The sequence below is a fragment of the Columba livia genome, chromosome 3 (assembly GCF_036013475.1).
Source record: "Columba livia isolate bColLiv1 breed racing homer chromosome 3, bColLiv1.pat.W.v2, whole genome shotgun sequence".
Classification (NCBI taxonomy): domain Eukaryota; kingdom Metazoa; phylum Chordata; class Aves; order Columbiformes; family Columbidae; genus Columba; species Columba livia.
In genome coordinates this window covers 12,130,833-12,152,525 of record NC_088604.1, presented here as the reverse complement: position 1 = coordinate 12,152,525, position 21,693 = coordinate 12,130,833, and the positions used below count along the sequence as shown (strand labels likewise).

The 21,693-nt window shown below is 43.1% G+C and overlaps 2 protein-coding genes across 2 annotated transcripts; both read right to left on the bottom strand.

Annotated features, from left to right (window-relative positions):
* Positions 1-2,983: 2,983 nt before the first annotated feature.
* On the bottom strand, positions 2,984-8,348 carry RDH14 (retinol dehydrogenase 14). The gene is made up of 2 exons (XM_065055829.1): positions 7,953-8,348; positions 2,984-4,533 (listed from the first exon to the last, which is right to left on the bottom strand). Exons 1-2 carry the CDS (start codon positions 8,304-8,306, stop codon positions 3,916-3,918), a joined length of 972 nt encoding a protein of 323 aa, XP_064911901.1. The 5' UTR covers positions 8,307-8,348; the 3' UTR covers positions 2,984-3,915.
* A 5,047-nt stretch (positions 8,349-13,395) lies between these two features.
* Positions 13,396-20,390, bottom strand: NT5C1B (5'-nucleotidase, cytosolic IB). The gene is made up of 6 exons (XM_065055830.1): positions 19,934-20,390; positions 19,690-19,857; positions 16,440-16,569; positions 15,802-15,924; positions 14,945-15,129; positions 13,396-14,305 (listed from the first exon to the last, which is right to left on the bottom strand). Exons 1-6 carry the CDS (start codon positions 20,048-20,050, stop codon positions 13,967-13,969), a joined length of 1,062 nt encoding a protein of 353 aa, XP_064911902.1. The 5' UTR covers positions 20,051-20,390; the 3' UTR covers positions 13,396-13,966.
* Between the last annotated feature and the right edge of the window lie 1,303 nt (positions 20,391-21,693).

Sequence of the window (21,693 nt, the reverse complement as noted above, 5' to 3'; positions counted from 1 at the left end):
CTCATGACCATTACACAGAGATGTTTCCTCCCCCTGGCTGTGCCTGTGTGCAGACAGAGGGTATATCTACCTGGATGCAACTTAAGCCCGATAGATCTGCCCACAAACTCAGTGTCTCATCATGTACCAAACCGTTGCAGGTGACACTCCCGTGCTGACAACCAGCTCTCCTCTCACCTCAGCTCCTCGGTAAAGCCTTGACAGCTCTTCCTGTCCATCTTCTAAAATAAGGGATTAAATTGCACCTGCACACATGTCTGCACACACACACTTTCATACATGGATTTAAAATCACCCTTTGAGAGTAGTTAGGCTGCAATGTCATTGCCTCAAAAAATGTGATTGCTAAGGAATGGAAGCACTTGGAGGCATTTCTACTCCTTGCGGAAATTGGCCAAAGGCTCCACTGAGGAAACTTTGCAGAGTCAATGGCTGCTGTCGTCCTCCACGTCTCAGCTGTGGTTCTTCACATCTCAGCTGTGGTTCTCCACATCTCAGCTGTGGTTCTTCACATCTCAGCTGTGGTTCTCCACATCTCAGCTGTGGTTCTTCACATCTCAGCTGTGGTTCTTCACATCTCAGCTGTGGTTCTCCACATCTCAGCAGGGCAGGGCAGAGGCATTTTCCCCATTAAAAGCACAAGGGCAGGGGCTACTTCCTCAGGCATCACTCTGTCCTGTGCACATCCCAGAGAGGTTTTAATTCCCCAGGGGACAGGTATGGAGTGCTAGTCCAACACTGCTGCTAGACCCAAAATTAAATGCTCAAACTGTAACAACTAATGTAAGATAGCTGGAGGTACATTTTGGGTGTTGAAAGATTTCTGTCGTAACATTAATGTTTCTCACAGACCTCCACAAAATCTCAACCTCAGCAGTGTCATCCCTGGATATCTGTAATATACTTGCTAATGATATGATTGATCAGTGTCCATACCTGCTGATCAAAGCTGATATTTTGCACTTCCATGGGCTTGACATGCTACCCTTGGTCGCTGCCTGCCTCTTTCACCCTTTTTTTTTTTTTTCCAAGTTTAATACTTCATTGGAAATAAGTTTAATTTGAGGGTGCCAGTGTTCATATGGTGGTGGTGGTAGGCATCTGCAATGCATCCCAGTTTTGGCTGAACACCCTCCCTCCATACAAATGATTTATAGAATAGTACCGTACATCTTACTGGAGGCACTGTAATACTGGGGTGAAGTGTGAAGGTGTTGATCTCCTCTTGGAGCATCCTCTACCAGCTCCAAGAGGAGACATTCAGCAAACAATCCTCAAATCATACACATTTATCTGAGCTTACTAAGATCCTGCAGAGCCGAGCATAGAGCCTTGGCCAAAATGCTTGGTTCTAACTTAGACTGAGTCAGCATTACTAACTGCTTGTTGAAATAAAGGCTCTTCTTTGGTTTCACGCTTATATTCTGCAAGATCTGTCAACCTATGAGGTCTCCAGTTCCTAGATGCTACAATAATAACAAAGGCACCACGTAACATCAACAGCAATCTCACAAGAGTAATTAAAGCTTTCTGCTCTACAAAGGCTAAATTCCATTCACCCTCAGATGCTGAAAAAAGCTTACCTTTTGCTAAGTTCTCAACAATCCTCAAAGCTTACCTTTTGCTAAGTTCTCAACAGGCAAATTCAGGCAAATTCAGGCACAAAATATTATATTAAGAATATTGTGATTACTCTCCTACTCCGGAATGGAAGCTGTAATTTAGTTGATTGCAGGAATGTAATCCCTTTCTGATAATGGCTCTTATTTTTGCTGTTTCAAAATAAAACAAAACCAAGCACCTGGTAGATTTCTGAAGCATTAAATGTTAGGCAGCCATACTATACGACTGGCACCTCTTATTCTGCATCTCTTATTTCTCTGCTGTTTTGAAGGCTCATGCACATCCTATGTTGGTCATTCAGTCTGAAAAATTATTTATTCCCCTGGTCTTCAGTTTCAGCACAGTTCTTTACTACAGTTATTTTCAGACTAGTCATGTCCATTCTCCACCTTTGCAACCAAGGCTTTCAGCAGTGCAACAATCATGTTCTTACATCATGTTGCTACAGTAGTATTGAAAATAAGCCAAAGTTTGGCTGAATATCTCCGTATCTCTTTACAGTGTTCATGCTTACAAACGTTTAATTCTTTAGCGAGCTATTTAAAGGTGCTGCATGCAGCTATTTACAAGTATTTTGAATGAGAATGTGAGATTGAAGACTGAAGATCCAAGCAGAATCTTCTCTAAGCATCTTACACACCTCCCTCTGGCATGACTTAGAGAACTTTGTTCAATGCTTAGAGTACGTGTTGACAACATGCCCCTCTCTACACCCTGCTTTACAGTGAGCAGCGTAGAGTTCAACATGTTACAGGATGCTGCTCATTTTGGTAGCTTGCCTTGTTATTTTCTGGAATGCCACCTTCTGCCCCCACCCCAGCACTTGCCTGGAGCACAATCTTGCTGGTGAAGGGTAAGGACAAATCAGGTCCCCTCCACTGTGCAAAAAGTTAAAATATGCTGAGAGTCTTGAGTAAATAAGAGAAAAAAAATCTAAAAAAAATTGCTCACTTGCTACCTGAAGTGCAAAAATAATATGTATTTATGAGCAGATAATAAGGATCTACTGAATACATAATTTATTATTGATACTCCTTCCCTTGAGTAAATTTAAATACATCACTCTAAATCATTCTTCCATACTTATCCTGTATATCTCAACTGCTAGAACACTTTATTACAGTAGAGCAAAACAAGAAGTCATATCAATATGCACCCATTAGTTATATGAATTTAAAAAGAATAAATCTGTACAGCTTCATGTAATACCCATGCATTTATTTGGAGCCCATTTTATTTCTACCAACCCTACATGACAGGCTCCCTAAACCAATACAGGCAAATCTCCTGCTTTGAAACAAGGCTACTGTGTCAAGACTACTGTTTTCTGTCATATCTTCCACAATGAAAGAATGAACAGTGTTTTTAAAATATTTTTATTAAAGAATATTCAGTAAACTGTATTAGACAGATCTATTTAATCTCATTGCTGAGGTAAAGTGCCATCAGTCAAGCCAAACACACACTGAAAAGCATATTCTCTTCGGACTAATCTGGTTGAGGTCTTGTGAACTTCGTATGCAGGCAATTTGTGACATGCAAAGCCCTATCAAGACCATAATAACACTTCTGTCAACTACACTTTTAATGAAACCCAAGGTGTCTGCATATGAAGAAAGAGCAAGTTTGGCATACATGAACATCAATATACAGCTTGCACAACCAAGTGTACATACTCACTGAACAGCAGCGACATCACTCCAAATATTAAGAGTTGACTTTGTGCTTCACAGTTAAACTGTATACAGCTCAAGTTTTGTTCACTAAACCACAGGACTGACAATGTGCTTTTGAACAGCACTTGGAGGCCTAAACAATTACAGTGTAAGACATCAGTAAAACTCTTTACTCCATTTTTCACTGTGATGGATCAAAAGAGACAACAATCCTATTATTATTATTAGGATCTATTTTCAAAACCTTTTTACAAGAGAAGTGTTTCACCATCAGTACCCTGAATTATCCAGTCTGACTACAAGTAGTAGAACATGACAAATACGCATATATATTATAAAACACGGTTTTGTTTAATTTTTGTTTGTAAAACATGAGTTTCCAAGATTAACCAGAAATTATATTCACACCCTCAAGCTCTATTTCAGACTTTTAAAATGCCTGTGTCTATTAAAGATTGTCCATTATTTCAAAACAGAGTTCCAGCATAAACCACTCTATTTAATAATTACTGAGCAAAGTAATCTGCATTCCCACAGCATTTAAAGTGAGAATTACACTGTTGCAAATATGTATTGCATAGTTATCTGCATTCTTTTAGCAGATACCCCCTGGCACTTATTTCAATAAACCAACCATCACTTCACTGATATCCCACAACTTTCTCGCAACCAAGTCATCCATGGCTTTGGGCAGAAGTTCCTCCTCTTTGCAGTCCCCAAAATATTTTCCCGACACGCCTTCGACATCAGGAGAAGAAGCCAAATAAACAGAAGTCTTGGCTCCTTCCAGAGGTGTTTTGAAGAAGGCCCATGACACTAAGTTGAACAGGGGCTTGGCCAGCAAAGGAATATTCACATATCTGCCTAGATTTGTTCTGACAATCCCAGGATGAAGTGAATTGACGGTGACTCCTGTCCCTTCTAACCGACGAGCTAGCTCCCTTGCAAATAATATGTTAGCCAGTTTACTCCGACTGTAACAAAAGCTTTTATTGTAACTTATTTCACTGTTCAAGTCTTCAAAGTTGATCTCTCCATATTTGTAAAGCTTTGAGGATACTACCACAATCCTGCTTGGAGCAGAATTTTTGAGGAGGCCCAGAAGAAGGTTGGTGAGCAAGAAGTGACCCAAGTGGTTTACACCAAATTGCATCTCGAAACCATCCTCTGTCTTCATGTATGGACACTGGAATATCCCTGCATTATTTATCAGAACATCCAGTCTTGGCTCTTCCTTTAAATAGGAAAGAAAAAAAAAAAACAACTCCATTTTATAATTGTCATACAAAACATACTATTATGCTTAATATTTCTAATTGGCCAGTGCTAGAAAGAAATAATTTCATTCCTAGCTTTCTGATTTGTAACTTCCTGATATTATCTTAAAGCACTGCTCAAAAAAACAAAACAACCGTAAGTTGAACTACCGCTAAACTGAGTACATGACCCAAGTAGGATGCAGGTACCTGAGAGCAGATCTGTATCTACTTTTAACACAGGCAGAGAAAACAATCATCTGCTTCTCCAGGAGCAGCTTTTTCTATCGCAATTCAGTGACAATTTACCTTTGTGATGTGTTTTGGTTTCCTCTGAAAAGTAACCTGTTCATTGCACTGCAAAAGCAGACACATTAATTTATAGCAAACCTCGGCCATAGGTAAGGGGTCTACTGTGCAAAAGACATGCAAATATGGAAAAAAAAGTGATAGCTCAAAGAGCTAACCCAACGTTCAGGAGAAACTATTACATCGTAGACTGGGATGACATCAAGAAAAGCTTTGCAAAACAGTGTTCTCATGATTTTAAACATTATCTTATTTTAAAATTCTGAAACATCATTGTGCTGCTTGGTGAGAACTACAGAGCAAAACTCATCCCAGAAAAGTAACATTCACAATCGTAATTGAGGAGTTTTCATATAAGAATTTGAGTTTAATAGGTCTACTCAACAACTGAAGTGTGTCTATGGGACTGAGACTTTTCATATTTATGACATGTTCAGCTCATGCTATTTGAAGGATCAGTATTCTGGTTCGGGTTGGTAGAACAAAGACTTAAGGAGGTATGTTACACTCTACAGAATCAGAAAACACAACTGATTAACAGAGCGGATGGTATGGATAATTTAAATATACATATATACATCATGCACTTCATGATCCAGTATCCACTCAAAAATTAAGAGCTCTCCAATTTACTCAAACCACTGAATTTTTCAAAAAACACAGACTACTCAGCTGCCTAAATAAACTCTGAATTTAACACTTTCACCCACCTCTGACAAAAGACTGTGAAAGTATTGCAGGAAATTTATGCTTGTATGAATCAGAAGCAAATGTATTCACTTTAAAGAAAAAGCAGCAGGAGGGGTTTCTGCTGTTAATTCTTTAAAGCAAATGCAGGGACTAGAAGGCAAGCTGAGATAATTTGGAGTCATTTTGATGATAAAAATAGAGAACCTCAAAATGCATTTTGTACCATTTGCCTTTTATTTGACGGCCATCAGCAGCAACGATACAGAGAGAGCAAAACCCCAACCTGCACTTGGCACTCAGTGAATGATGCTGGCATCCGATCACGTACTTCAACTTCAGACTCATTTCCACAGGACTTGAGGTTGCTCAGTGTTTCATATAACTGGGTCCCTGAGGCATGATCTGAAGAGCATCAAACTCACTTCTCTCCACCCAAAGAGACATAATGGTTCCTATCACTAAACAAGGGCAGTACTGAAGAAGCACTGACTGTAGATCTGCTCATTGAAGTGACACTTTCTGCTTCAGAGTAGAACACCTGACTGGAGTGTTAAGTATTTTGCAAGACTTAACCATTCAAGAAACGAGACCTCAACTTGTGCTATTTGCTGAGACTCATACATCTTATAATCTACAGTAATGTGATCAGTGCCAAGCAAGCGGCTACTACGACAAGGTGCAAGAGAGCACAAAACACTACTTTGGTGGGCACTGCTATTCCTTCAGCTTCTGGAATCCACTTCTACTTTCTCCATTTTCCCATGGAGCTCTTTGACATCTCAAAGTCTTCTACCTTTTGCAGTGAAATGAAGGAATGAAAGATGTAATCACCTGTAGTTCTGCAGGGGGAAGCTCCCACAATTTAAGTTATGCTGTGGGGATGTATTATTTTCCCATCCTATCAGTATCTAAGTCTTCTTCATCTCAAACAAAAAAAAACCCCAAACAACATCAGCCAACCACAATAAAACCCCAACAGCCAGCTCCTAAAAGCAGTCATACGTTAGAGAACACAAATAATATCAATCTGTGTGGAATAGCTCTTGAAAGTATTAGTCGAATTCATATCCCTTGTCATTGAGCTGCTTCTGGATTTTTAAAGTCACAAAAATGAAAGTTCAAATGCAGGTGTCAGCAGCACTCTGCAGATGCATGCACTCTCTCTTTTTCTTCACCCATTCCTCACTTAAAGGTACTTATATTGGCTTCACCAATAGACAGGCTAAAAAATTTACAATTTTTGATATTTTGTATTATGAAATATATTATTTTAACAGGAGAGTATTTTACTTTTCTGGTGTTTGTCTGTTTTATATCCCTTTGTATATGCATATTTTCCCAGCAAGATTAGATCTTATCACTGGATTTACAGGCAGGAATTTATATAATCACATTGAGACCCACCAGGGAACTTAGGACTTGACTTTTTTTCTGACATTTAGGTTTTACAAAAGCTACTGGAAAGTTAATGCAATAAAGTCCCTCCTATGTTTGTTTTGTGTGTGTGGGGGTGTTTTGTTTGTTTGGTTGTTTTGTTGTTGTTTTCTTTTTTTCTTATGACAGCATCTGAGCACCTTTCAGGTACTTAACAAGCAGTTCTCTGAGCAGCAGCAGAACTTGCTAAGCCTGGTTTCCCATGACTGTGTCCCATGGCTTGAGGAGCCAGACGTGGTGAGATGAGAGCCCCAACTGTCACTTTTCATGGGAATGGAATGACACCTCCAGTGCTGCCTCCCTCTGCTCTCTGGTCTCTAATAACAACTGAACTCAGCTAGCGGTATTGCTGTCAAACTCACGTCTTCAGGAAATCTGCAGAAACTTTATATATTTGAAATGTCTACCTGCTAAACTCAGCTAGCACGGGCCAAGAGATGCAAAATGCAGGGGGGGCAGTCTGGGGAGGGGGAAGAGGGACGGCTGGGGCTGTGAGCAGGGCCCTCACGTCAACCTGTACTTATCTGGGGACAAGGCCGCGCTGTAGCATTAACTTAAAGCAACAAAGGCAAATTAATGTCGAGTTAATTAAGAGAGGAAGGAAGACATATAATTTCCCTCACACAGAAACAAGTGCTTCCTTTTCAGAACATAGAAGGACTACAACACTTCGGACTAGAATAGCCCGAACTCGTATGAACTTTATTCTCCCATGTGCTAAGTCACGGCCAGTCTCCTCACACCCTCCTCCCAACCCCTGCGCTGGGCTCAGCAACACTCCGCACCCCAGCGCGGGGAGCAGGCCTGTGAACGCGGAGCCCCAAGGACGCCGCCCCCCCCGCAATGGTGGCACTGGCTCCCGCACCCGCGTCCCCTCACAGTGACCCCAGAGCGGCCTGAAGCCGCCGGAACGTGTCGCCACCCGGCGGGCCGAGCCCCGCGCCCGCAGCCGTCCCGGCCGTACCTGCAGGACGCGGTGGCAGAAGGCGCGCACGGAGCGGAGCGAGGCCAGGTCCAGCTCCCGCACCACCAGCTCGCCACCGCCCTCCGCCCGCTCGCCCACCTCCGCCCGGATCTCGCTGGCCGCCCGCTCGGCCCGAGCCCGGTCGCGGCAGCCCATGATGACGCGGGCGCGCATCCGCAGCAGCTCGGCCGCCGCCGCGCGGCCCAGCCCGCTGTTGGCCCCCGTGATGATCACCGTCTTGCCCCGCATGGAGGCGCCGGGCCCGGCCGCGGCCCGGGCCGAGCCCCGCAGCCAGCGCCAGGCGGCCAGGAGGAGCCCCCCGCCCAGCGCCAACGCCGTCGCCGCCGCGGCCATCCCGCCGGGCCGAGCGGCGCTCCGCCCGGAGTTGCCACCCCCGCCTCGTCGCCCGCCGGCCGGCCGGCGTCGGGGAGCGTTAGGATTGGCCAGATGCGCCGCGGGGCATTGTGGGGATTGTAGTTCCCGGCTGTCCCGGTGCCAGAGCTCACGGGGCGGCAGCTGAGGGACGGTTAATGGGCGCAGGGTCTGGTTGAAACGTCCAGCGGTGATTCGGCGGCCTTCCCGGATCCAGCAAGGTCCTGAGGGGGACCCAAAGCATGTAATGCAGTCACATAGAGTAACATACATACATACATACACATACATACACACAATCATATAGAGTTACAGAATCATACAGTATTGTAAAATCACAGAATCATTTTAGTTGGGCTAGACCCATAAGATCGTTGAATCCAACTGTAACCTAACGTTAGCACTAAACCATGTCCCTAAGAACCTTGTCTATGCAGCTTTTAAACCCCTCCAGGTATGGTGCCTCCACCACTTCCCCGGGCAGCCTGTTCCAGTGCCTGACAACCCTTTCCATTAAGAAATTTTCCCTAATACTCAACTTAAACCTCCCCTGGGGCAACTTGAGGCCATTTCCTCTTGTCCTCATCATGGGCAGAGTCACCCTGCAAGGACGCTGCTTCCTTACCCAGCTCAAAAATAAAACGCAGCAGATGTCCCAGCAGCACCCCGTCCCCGCATCGGTCCAAAGGCCCTTGCACCGTCAGCAATGTCCCCTCCAGTAAATCAAAGGTATCAGGATCTGCTGTTTGGAGCTAACGCAACTGGTGCAAAAGAACCTGTTAAACCTTGACAAGTCCAAGCTGATTCTTGGCTTTTCATCCTGTGCTGATTCCTGAGACATGGATGGGTATCATCTGGGAGAGAGCTAGCTGGCCTGAGCCAAAACCAAACCAGGCACTGTGCTGATGACTGTAGAATTAGAAGACAATTAGAACAGTTTAATGACATAGACATGGTTGAGTTGTAGGGCCTGGCAGTATTTCCCAGTAGCGTTCAGCTTACTAGTAGAGATTTTACCAAAATATTTTATTAATAATATTTATCAGTCTCACTGAGAAGACTCCATCACAGGGAAAACAGACATTAAGGGCATCTATAATATTTCATTACCAGTCTTCGAGTTTTATGGCAGATCAAATGCTTCTGCAAAAGACACATTCAGTTTATCTGCCTTGTGTCTTCAGCCTGAGATGCAGAGGCTGGAGCAGTAGGTGTGGCAGTGTCAGGGAAGGCTCCTGGCACAGGAATGCCACATTTCTGCCCATGGCAGAGTTTTGTCTCCAGGCTGGGTGTTGGTTAGGGCTCTCCCACAGCTTCTGAGGTCCCACTGGGTGGTTTAGAAGCATCTGTCTTGTTCTGGAGAGTTAGCATGCACATGGACTTTCCCATTCCAGCTGGCCTTTGTGCTGATGAAATGTTCTGAGAAAGTGGCTACTCCAAAGGGTGTTTTGACCAGGCCACATCATCATGTCTGCTTGTGACAGAAATGGCTTTTCTCGTCCTTAACATGATGTAAGAGCCATAACCAGTGTGAGGTGTGCTTACATATTCTCTGCTCATAGTAAGTCATACCTTTGGGAGGTGTTGGAGCCATGCCCACATCTTCTGCTTCATGACCTTGCAGACAAGGACCATGAGAAAGGGACAGTGACTGCCCACTAGATGACAGAATAAGAGAACCAAGAAATACCCTGTTAGAGGAAGATATTCATCCTGTAAGAAATCCTCCTGGTGGGAGGTAAAGAATCTACTACTCAGCATCTGGCAGTGGAGACTATGGCAATCATCTCTGATACATCTGCTACTTCAGAAGACTGTTGAATGTGTTGGAGAGGGTGCTGCCTTGGGGATCCTGCCTGAGTCCATCAGTGGTCAATCCAGCCTTCAGTGCAAGGAGCACTGTGCACAGGACACCATGGGTGATGGTGATCAGAAGCTGCTCATCTAGGCAGGGATGACATATGCATTCAGATATTGCTGGTCCCAGATAGCACTCAAGCAGGGTAACTGAAAGTTATTATTTCTCCTAAGATATCAACCTACTTCACTGCTTCACTGCCCAGCTGTTGCACTCAAGGAATCAGTGTGTTCTGGTCAGCAATACCGTGTGCCTGTGCAGGTTACAGGGCTTGCCAGAGGAGCCCAAGGGAGTCGCTTGATAATCCTCCTCAGGATGTAGAGGCCCTCTGATTCCCATGTCCTTAGAATAGATCACAGTCCAGGAACACAGGAGGATACTTTGGAACACGTGATGATGACCATCTCCAAATTTTCATCTGAAATATTTTGTTTCCTCCAGATGATTGTTTCACTATGCATGACATGGTAGCCTGGAAACTGAAAGGATGTCTTGGAGATGTGAAGGAACTGGGGAACATGGGTTTATTATGTCTTGGTAGCTGGAGGGAGATATCCAACACACTCTGAGGATATGTTGTCCTGTTAAAAAAATAAAAGAAAAAATAGACAAGTCACCTTCAGGGTCTTATTTCCAACACTTTTGTCCATAGGGACTGGTAGCAGTAGGAGACATTACCATGTGTCTTACCTGGACTCTTCACTGTGGTGTGGCACATGAACCTGGAAGCTAAGGGAACACGGACTGGCTTTGCCTTACAAAGTTCTGTTTCTGCACAGAATTCAATCTGTGCTAATACACTTCCAGCTTTTGGCTGCGATGACAGTTTCTTTTTCATAAGTCTGTCTTCTAGTGTTATAAACAAGCTGACAGACAGGACAGTTCAGAACCATAGAACACCTCTCTATTCCCCTATTGAAAAATGTTGCATTTTGTTGTAACAGTGACTGGCTTAGGGTTATGAGGTGCCAAGGTATAAACTAATGGAATCTTCATGAGCCTGAGAAGCAAGATGGTTTTTTGTTGGGTTTTATTATTGTTTGCTTGTTTGTTTGTTTTGTGGACTGGAATGCTATTACGAGAAAATTCTGTCCCATGTCCACAAAAATAGAAAACAGCCCCTCGGCTCCCATCCCATTTCAGAGAATTTTCTTGTAAATTATGATTTTGGTCCACTAGCCAAGCTGTGCCTCGGAGCAGAAGACAATTTTAACAGGCAGAGACTACTTGGCAAGCCTGAGTCTCCCTATACATCCAGGTTAGTCTGGAAGGCACTTGCATGGACAAATGAGGCTCCACTCACCCAATGTGTTACCAGATATACAGAGAAGCGGTCGCCAAAACCTGGGACAGTTGCCTGACAATTAAAAGGCAGTGTATAATCTGAACAAACATCTAAGGACATTTTGCTCAGCTAACTTAGGAGAAGTGATTATGGGACTTAGCATCAACTTCTGGATTTTAAGGTCAGTTTGAATTCTATAACTAAGATTGTAAATTCTACTATGTAAATTTAATATGTAAACTCTTTTTTTCTCTTCACACATGCCTTAGTGCTGTCAGGATGACACTGCAAGAGGTAGCCCTCGAGTACCATGCATGTACAGATCATAAAAGATATAAGAACTGGAAGCTCCTAACTATGTCCTGGCCTGTAGGTTTAATTTTTCCAGTAGGTGGATGGTTGATTTGAAATAAAGGTAAACGTAACAAACCAGATGATTCCATTCTCAATTTATTCACTGATTTACATGCTTAGCCTGCCAGGCATGAGATACCTTTGGAGTCCCACACGGATCAAGGATCCCATTAGCACTTTTCAGTATCAAGCCTGAATTGCTATGTTTAATGAGAGTCAAGTGCTAGTAATCTGTGCACAGCATATATCCTGCATATTTTCCTGCACCAAACATCTACAGCTCTAACAGCACATGGATGAGGAAAGCTGATCCATGTTCTGCTTCAAAAAGGCAGGACCGGTATTCCTGAAATTTGCAGCGATGATTTTTTGGTAAAGGTACACACACAATTTATATTGCACAGCTAAAGAATGTTCTTGGATCCCTTGCCGATTCTGAGTTTTCACATAAAAACATCTGCTAATAACATTTCTTATAATCTCCATTTGGCAAGGTAACTGTATCCCATCCTGGCAGACAATGACCAGGCCTCAGTTATTCATGTCTTCCTCGCCTCCTGGATGAGCTGGGAAATGTGATGCATTTTGGGCGCAAAGCCTTTAGCCCTCAGGAAATTCCAAGTACACCAGATATCTGCAGTGCATCCCATCAACAACACATGCTGGTGTGAACACATAAAAACCTTTCTGATGGTCTCTATTTGAGTTTCATGCAGGATCAAGGCTTTTGCCTTTGTTTTCAGATAAGTTTGTGGCTTGGACCCACAACATTTAAGATTGCTTTTGTTTCTGGGAGAGAAACGCAATGAAGCTTTCTGCAATAGCAGGATAGTTCATCTGGACAGAAGAGACTAAACTTTCTGAGAGGCTAACGTGAGATTCTGGAGTGAATTCCCCCAGGAACCACGGATCATCACAGGCCTTCATCTTCTACTTCCACTGCAAAGCACATTCTTTCGGTTTTGTCTCTTCTGGTATAAATACACAGCAACAATAAAAATAAAACAGAACACTTGTTCCACTAGGGAGAGAAAGAGAACAAACACCACCTGACAGATGTTAGTTGTGTCATTTGGAATGCACTCCGATACATGGATGACACTAAGACACAGGAACTTAGCACAAAAGAGGTAGAATAGATCTATGGTGTAAATTTACATGAGTTCATGTTGCAACAGGCACCTGTTCCCTGGAAACCTATCGGAGGTTGCCAAACTCAGTTCATGCAGATCACAAAACAGCTGTAAATCCTAAGTAAATCTAGTTAAAAAACAAGTAATTCCATCAACAGCATTATTTCAGGGTAGAACCTCTGCTGGTATATAAAGTTATGCTCTAAAGCTTCAGTCTTTGTCCCAGTCAAGACACCCACAGCATTTCTGACTTTTGTCTAACTTGGTGAAATCTGTTGGGATATAAGTGTCTTTGAGACCTCTATCTCTCTCTCAGATTTGGCTGAAAGTGGTCACTTCTGGCTCTAAATATCCAGAGGAGGCAAGAGAAACAGAGACACTGATTACACAAACTCTGCATAGGAAATTATGCTAAAACCTCTACATAGAAAAATGACAATGTTCTGTAAAGCCAGCTTTATTAGAACAGGAAAACAATATAGAAAAATAAAGGGCTCCTGTAAACACAAGATCAAATAAGCTAACATTTCACTGGAAGCTGAAAACTTGTGATAACAGATCTACTGAACACATATTTAACAAGCAAACCACCAAGAGGTAAACATTTATATGTAAACTGTGCTGTTGGTAATTTCAGAAATAACCATGAAGGACTAGTATTGCAGCATGATTTTTGTTATAAATAACCCGTCAACAGCTTTTAAGAGAAAATATAACTGTTCTGTCTCTCAAAGTATGTCTCAAAGTACAAAAACAATACAAATCTTTTCTTAATATCAAAACCACAGTGTTAGATCCAGACGGGTAAAAAAACCTAAGCTGCTTAAGAATGCTATTAAAATAACTATTAAAAACTTACCTATATTAAAAGTATTTCCTTTAAAGGCTGTTCTAGCCAGAAGTGAAATCTTTAAACATAGTGCTTACAATATACAAATGCAGCGGTTTTCAGAGGTAACTATTGGCATATTAAAGGCTGGCTAAGAACGTTATCATTAATGGGGCCCTCCAGTCATGCAGATTTGTGGTATTTCTGAGCAACGCCATAGGGAACATGTGCAGCTATGGTGCCTAATTTCTGTGCTCCTTCGATGTGAAACATCTGGTCATCAAAGAAAATGTGAGGGCGGATTTTCACCAGGATCGGTCCTTTAGGAGCTCCTGCTAAGAAAAGGGCCTCATCGATCTCCAGACCCCAGCTACGAAGAGTCTTCAGCACTCTGGCTCCAGAGCTTGCCGCGCTTCTGGCTGTGACCAAGTATGTCCTTATAGGACAATCTAATCGTTCGTTTTTTGCGTAGAACTTCTTCTGGAGTTTCCCTAAGTCTTCCAGAAAACCTTTCAAAGGACCCTGAGTATGAAATAGCAGAAGCATATTTAGTATTTGTCCATGGCTCTCAAAATCTTGCTTTTGCTTTATTCCAGATTGCCAGTGACATACAGGATTCTTTTCCTAATGCTACACTGCTCAGTGAATTCTCTGTGTAATGTGTCCAAATGGGTCTGCACCCTCACTAGGAATTCACAAATCATTAAAAACATATGTAAAACCATAATTCTACATGGTATGATCAGCAGAAAACTGATTCTCACTAAGACTTACAATATCTCATACAATATAAAGTTATTGCTATAGTATTTGATAAAATGTTCTTTAAAAACACATAACTCCTACTATGAACTACGAGGTGCAATTTTTATTTTCTGTGCAAAACCCTGTGAGAGACCTAATTACATAGAGATTACTGAACTCTTTCTAGATTAAAGACAATATTAGAATTACACTTAGTGGGAGATCTGGTGAAAGGACTGCAATGGTGGGCTCTTTTATGTCAAACATGATTTTAAAGATTATCCTTGGAAAATAAAATAAATAGTGTAATCAGTTTCCACAAAGAAGAATACATATATACTGGGGAAACTGGAGGAATACAGCAGCAATGAAAATTAACAGATGTTTTGAAAACTTACTGATTCAAGAAGTACAAACCTGTGCAAGAGGCTTATTTTCATTCAGTTGTTCATGTTCAAAAAATCTATCTAATCCTTGCTCTTTGACGATCTGTTCTGATTCATCAGAAAAGAGAACTGCATCCCCATCGAATGCCACCCTCAACTGTGTATCCGAGTAAGCAACATCTTTGTTGGCAGAGAACATCGTAGCTGATGCAATGCCTGAAAATGGATCAAGAGAACCTCAGTTAGCATGTCCTGCAAAGTCATTCATTAAACTGTCAGCAGTTCAGTTCCAACAACTTATTGGTGGTGACCTTTATAGCTGGTGAGCAGAAACGATCACTAAAGCTAATTAGTAATGGCTGTTCTGTAACATAAATGCACGGAAGCTGTGCTACTGACATAACCTCTTACATGTGCTTCCTTCCACTTCCACATAAGAACATACAAAACCAGTCTCCAAGCTGAGCTGTAAATGAGATAGAGCAGGAAATTCCAAGGATGCTACTGAGTTAAGCTATTTACTGTTTTTTAACAAAACACAGAAGATGTTTTTTGTAAGTCGTATGGAAGCAATGATTATTTGGACAGAAGTTGAATATAGGTAAGTAGATATGTATGGGAGTTCATTTCTTGTAGCATGGGACAAGACAGCAAGGTGGGACAAAGGTAGAGGGTAGTTGTCATTAGCAGCAGGCTGAAGGGTCAGAGGGGAACAATACAGAGAAATAGCCTGATTTTATTTGATTAAGTACAAATAAATTATAAGTTTGTACCACACAATCTTATGACTTTCTGCATTTGATGAAGCAGCACTATTTTCCATGAAAGACACACAATACATTCATTTTTTAACAAGCTCAACAGAGAGATAACAGCAAAAACTCAAACCTGCTTCTATAGCTTCTTGCACTTTTTCAGAGTCTGCTGAGAGGTACAAGTTGGTAAGATATGCCTTCAGGTAATCAATAGGGCTCTTTCCTCCCGTCATACAGAAACGTTCAATTGTTAAACCTAAAGTAAGAACAGCAGAACAAGGTGTGACTCTACCTTGACACTACAAATCTGTAAAAGGAACCCATAAAAACGCATACTAGCCAACAGCTAACAGTAAATTTAAAACAGAGAAATATGTAATTTCAACAAGTTAGACAACCTAAACTGACTACAATGTTTGACCAACCCTTCCTCCTTGAGAATTTAACACAAAATCCCTTTAAGACAGCAGAATAACTGTTGTGAATGTATATGTATAGGGGGCATAAATACAAAATAAATAAAAAGTTTAAGAACTTTTTCTCAGAAATTAAGATTCCCACATGAGAAGTTAAATCTAGAACTTTGGACCAAATTCTGTTTAACACTATCTCACTTATGCTGACACCCAAAAATAAATATCATCCTCTGAGGAATGGGTGTCGGTATCAAAGAAGCTGCTTTTATCAAGGTCAGAGCAGGACAAATAAAATTAATTCATTTTATTATGTAACAGCAGGCAGTTCTACGAAGCAGTATTGTACTTCCCTTACCATAGTGATTGATGCTGTTTATGAGTCTCACTCCCACTTGGGCATGGTTGTTAGTCATCAGGACAATATCAAATCGTTCTTCATCATCAGGGTACAGCTCAAGAAGCCGGGCATTGACATGCATCAGCGCCTGGGGGTTTAAAAGGTGGAGGTCAATAGACAAGTGGAATGTGCCTCAGTTCTTAATCACTGTAGGTTTAGTGATAGAACTGTCTTGAAGGAGAATGTGAAATACCTGATAGTTTAACTTGCTGAACTTGTTTTACTCCTTTCTGCTCTTTTGCTCCCAGTAACCATTTGACTGTGTTCACTTGAAGGGAAGCAAGTAAGTTTCTTTTGCTGAGTTACAGAATTTGACTTTATCATGGAAATCCTTTTTATTGGGACACCATGAACATCCAGAATAAATCAATGCATTTCTGAACATTATCACAATCCCTACTAATCTTTATTTTTTTTCCTGTTTCTTATCCACTTGAAAATTGTTCTAATGAAATCAAGGAGAAGGTGTAAAGGAATTTACACATGCAACTACTTGTTCTGCATGCAACAATGTGAATCTGGTCCACATACTTAGGCAAAAATTTACTGACACAGTTCAGGTGGTCAAAAGTCAAAGACTGTCCTTAAGTAATGAGTACAAAATCATATCCTATGAAACATGATTACCTGGGTGATTGCTAATTGCAGTACTGAATGAGTTAACTTTGATTCACTGGAGATCTCTTTAAAGATAACAGGGCCAACATGTTATATACACAGTTTGGCATTCTTGTTTCCTTGACCTTTCATCTGCTCATCTCTCTCTGTATCCATCTGTTCTCTCATGTTATTTAGAATTTTATCCCTTTGGAGTAAGACTTGCTTTTTGCTCTAGTTTTATATACAGACCTCTGTTTTGGAATCTCAGATCTTCAATGGTATTCCTTGAGACTATGGCAGTGAAGGTCAACAATGAAACATCAAATGAATGCAAGATGGGTTGATTTTCATTAAGATGTTTTAAAAAGTCAGGGCAGTTGTTAAGAATAAAAACCTAGATTTCATAATTAAATTCTGGGAATCTCACTTTAAAAAGCATGGCTATGTCATTTGGGGCTAGGCTTAGGAAAATTCTAAGTGAGAGCCTGGTATAAGGCCCAGGAAAAAATCTTAGTATGTGGTCGCAACCCCTTTGTAACTCTCTGCTAATACCCTCTTTCCCCCAAAATAAGACAGGGTCTTATATTAATTTTTGCTCGAAAACTTATTACTTTTTTACGTGTATAGTTTCCTGGACACTATTTAAATTGTTTTTTAAAATGAACTGTAACTAAGGCTTATTTTTGGAGGAGGACTTACATTTCAAGCATCCTCAAAAATCCTGAACAATCATTCTAGGGCTTATTTTTCAGGGTAGGTCTTATTTTTGGGGAAACAGGGAACTGTAGTGCACTAACAATTTCTTAAAGTCTTAGAGAATAAGAGTGAGTGGAAGAGAGGATGACATTTTTTTTGTCCAATGCCTGTACATTTTGCAACCCAAGCAGAACGTGGCCTGTGATTAACTTTCCTAAGCATGAGACTTTTAAGTCAATGTCCTAAAGATTTCAACAACGGAACCCAAAATAAAAACATATTTTTTCTTTTTGCCTTGTCTCCAAGGAGAAAGTATCACCCAGCCTGTAGTTCTCTACCCTAACGATTCCCATGATTAAGCAATTTATGAATCTTTTCACAAATACAAAGAATTCAAATGCAAATAGCATACTTGAAGGGAACAGAGGTCAAGGTGCATTTAGCTGAACATAGTTAACAGCTTTGATTTTCAAAGTGTGAGGAGTCAAACAGTCAAATCTTGCTTAAAGTCTAAGTGAATTTGACACTGACCTCCAACAAATCTCTTGAAAATTGTCTGTGCTAGGCAGGGCTGCTGTCTCTAGCTGCTACAGATAGAAAAGATGCAGAAAATTTGCTAGTCAGTGTAGCCTCACTAGTGTACAAAGAAATATTTTATGAAAATGCTTTTATGCTAAAAACACCTTTATTTGCTTGTGCTATTAACATTATTAACAGCTATCTATTATGCTTAGAACAGTATGGGTATTGACGTAAGTAATTTTTTCACTATGTATTTCCAAAACTTGATCAGCCATGCTGAAAATGTTTTAACCTCCTGAAACTAAAACTGAAGCAACGAAAATCTACTTCTAAAAACTGAAAGAAGTGTTCCACCACAAATCTACCGTCAGCAAGTATAACTGTTAATTATGATTCAATAAATTTTCTAAAATTGCTGTGGTAGAGCTTATGAAAAAATTCTCCATGGACATAAAAGGAATGCTGTAGATGACACTTTTTCAAGTCAGTTGCACTCAAGACTGTGTTCCTCAAAACCATCTGTATTTTTAGTTCTTTTTTATATTTTCATTTTTTGGTAATTTCACTTGCTTTCCCTGCTGGAGGCTGTTTACCTTGGCCATTTCTCTTGTGCAACGAGAGCAAAATATCGCATTTCACCTCTGTTTAAACCCTGACTCCCAGCTAGGGAGTCTATTTCTTTTGCTGGTCCTCAAGAACAATTATCCAGGGTGACAACAAAAGCAAGGCAAAATTAAAGCTGACCAAAAAAAGAAACAAAAAGGTTCATTTCTGAATAAAGTAATTTGGATAATATTGAATCAACGCTGTCTTTAATCATAGTGGTCCTATTACAAGTGAGACATAAAGATGGAATGAGGAACTAAGATCTTGTGGATTTTGGGGGGGAGGAAAAGGTTGCAACAAAATTCAGACAATTTGAGGGCCTAGCTTAACTGAAAACAGTCTTTAAAGGAAAGGTGCTCCACGCTCCCCGTGTCCAGCAGCACATGCAGGTTGGTCCTGGCCCTCACCTCGGATGTGGAGCAGAGCCCGGGGATCCAGCCCGGGATGCTGGGGGTGAAACTCCGCTCCCGGAGATGCGAGCGGTACGTGACCTCCCGCAGGCGTTCAGCACTAGTGCCGGCGGGAGGGGAGAGGGAGGGAGAAGAGGGGAAGGGAGAGGAGGGGATGGGGGAGAGAGAAAGGGCGGCCGCAAGGCCGGGGAGTCTCAGGGAGATGCGGAGATGATGCCGGGCTCCCCGCTGGGGGAACAAGTCAAAACGTTTCCCCGGGGCAGGTCTGTCTCCGCCTAAGGAGGCTCCGGGCTCCTCCTCTTCCCGAAATTTGGCTTTGCAGCATCTTCCGCGCCCCGCCGCACCCCCATCGGGGCTCGCCCCAGCCCGGGTACCTTGACGAAGTAGAAAGCCGGTCCGGGCTTGAGGATGACGTTCTCGTTGTCCTGCTGGTACTCCACGTACTTCTCCACCCCTTGCTCTTCGTAGATCCGCCGCTCTTCCACCAGGTCGAAGAGGGCTCGGGAAGAGACGGCCACGGTGATGGCGTGCTGGGGCTTGGGCTGCGGAGCGAGCGGAGGGTAGCGCCGGCCGGCAGCCCCCAGCCCCCCCACCCCAGCCCGGCCCGCCCGCACTCACCGGCCTGGGTCTCTTGGAAACGAGGTTGTCGTAAAAAGCCTTGGCCGCCGCCCAGTCCTGCTCGGCCTCCTCCGCGGTGTCGCCGGGCTGGGGCGCCTCCGGGCCGGAGCCGCTCATGGTGCCTGGGCCAGGGGACGCGGCGGGGGAAGGGGCTGCGCTGAGAGCGGGCAACGGACGCGCAACGGGCTCGGCCGGAGCCGCCGCGGGCAACCGGGAAGCGGTGGCAGCGGCCGCCCCTGCACCCCGCCCCGCCCCGCTCGGGCACGGGGAAGTCACCGGGCGCTGCCTTCCCGTTCGCTCTGCCGCGCCCGTGGCCGCCCGGCCCGGCCCTGCCCTCCCCTGGCGCGGAGCGACACCGAGCGGAGCGGTTCTGCTCTGCCCCAGCACGGAGCGGAGCGGTTCTGCCCTGCCCCAGCACGGAGCGGAGCGGTTCTGCCCTGCCCCGGCACCGAGCGGAGCGGTTCTGCCCCGACCCGGCACCGAGCGGAGCGGTTCTGCCCCGATCCGGCACGGAGCAGCCCCGACGGGCAGCGAGGCCGTGGCCACCTCGCTTGTCGCGCCCCAGGGGTCAGCAGGGCCGGTTCGTGGGCTGAGCAGGAGCCGGAGCTGCAGCCCTTTCCCCGCACCCTGTAAGGGGCAGCGGGGCGCAGATGTGCAGCGCCCCCTCCCCAGCACTCGCTGTGACACCGCTGCTCTCCCATAGTGTTTCGAGTACTGGTACACAGCTAGTTCATGTGAGGCAACAGCCTCCTGCACTGATTTTATCTAGTGTTAGAAATTTATTATTTAGATGCAGTGGCTTAATTGATTTCACATTAACTGAAAAAAATCCAGGAGATTTCATACATAAAATAGTAATAATATCTCTAGCAATCAAGATGGGCTGGCTGTGACCTGGGGGTCCTTCGTTCCACACAGCAACGCTGAAACAATAATTTGGACAGTAGTGGCATATGCAGCACTGTTACTTCAGCGTCTGATTTGAGTAGTCCTAATCTGCAGAATTCCACACAGGGTGATGGATACTTATCTAATCCATCTCTCTGAAATGCTCCTGCCTGCCTCTGCAGATGTGCTTATCTGAACCACAGCAAGGTCCCCAAACTGGTGAGCTGGAGTGGAAAGTGAGCAAGGAAGCAGATTTTCTTCTATGCTAGTATGGGGTCTGGCACAGCAAACCCACAGCCTTTGCTGTTGTTGGTAGCCAGTGACTCAGTGATATCTGTAACTCATAGCGCACGTAAGCACCATCCAAAGGACTCTTTAACATTTTGAAGGGATACTCTAAACATTGCTTCTGGCCCTGATCACTGCATAGTCTCTGTGAAATTGTCAAGTCTTTCTTCCTCCGTCCAGTTTCCAGAAAGGAGCATGTTTATTTTTGCTATAATACTTTTCCCTGTTTATTTTTTTCAATGTGGCTTCCCAGTGAAAGGAGGCTTATGTAATTATACCATCTGTCCGTCATTCCCCAGTGATGTCCAGTTCCAAATGAATTTGATGGAAGGATAAAGATCTCAAAGAGATTTAAATTCTTAAAACGTTTAATGAGAATCAGCAGCAGCACATAATTTGTTGCCCTGCTGGAGGAAGGACATTTGTGCAAATGCAGCATATTTATCTACTTTTACATAACAGCAAATGAATATTCCCAGTAGTACATAATTCGTTGTCCTACTGAGGGAAGGACTTTTGTGCAAATGCAGCATATTTATCTACTTTTTCTTTTACGTAATAGCAAATGAATATTCCCTGGCTGA

What these genes read in the sequence shown, in the direction of transcription:
- NT5C1B (XM_065055830.1), bottom strand. Translation starts at nt 20,050, where the DNA reads ATGAGCGGCTCCGGCCCGGAGGCGCCCCAGCCCGGCGACACCGCGGAG. An exon ending in AAACAGCATCAATCACTATG is followed by an intron (nt 15,925 to 16,439) that starts GTAAGGGAAGTA and finishes TTCTTACTTTAG; the next exon opens with GTTTAACAATTGAACGTTTC. An exon ending in GCAAGAAGCTATAGAAGCAG is followed by an intron (nt 15,130 to 15,801) that starts GTTTGAGTTTTT and finishes ATCCATTTTCAG; the next exon opens with GCATTGCATCAGCTACGATG.
- RDH14 (XM_065055829.1), bottom strand. Translation starts at nt 8,306, where the DNA reads ATGGCCGCGGCGGCGACGGCGTTGGCGCTGGGCGGGGGGCTCCTCCTG. An exon ending in TCTGCCACCGCGTCCTGCAG is followed by an intron (nt 4,534 to 7,952) that starts GTACGGCCGGGA and finishes TCCTATTTAAAG; the next exon opens with GAAGAGCCAAGACTGGATGT.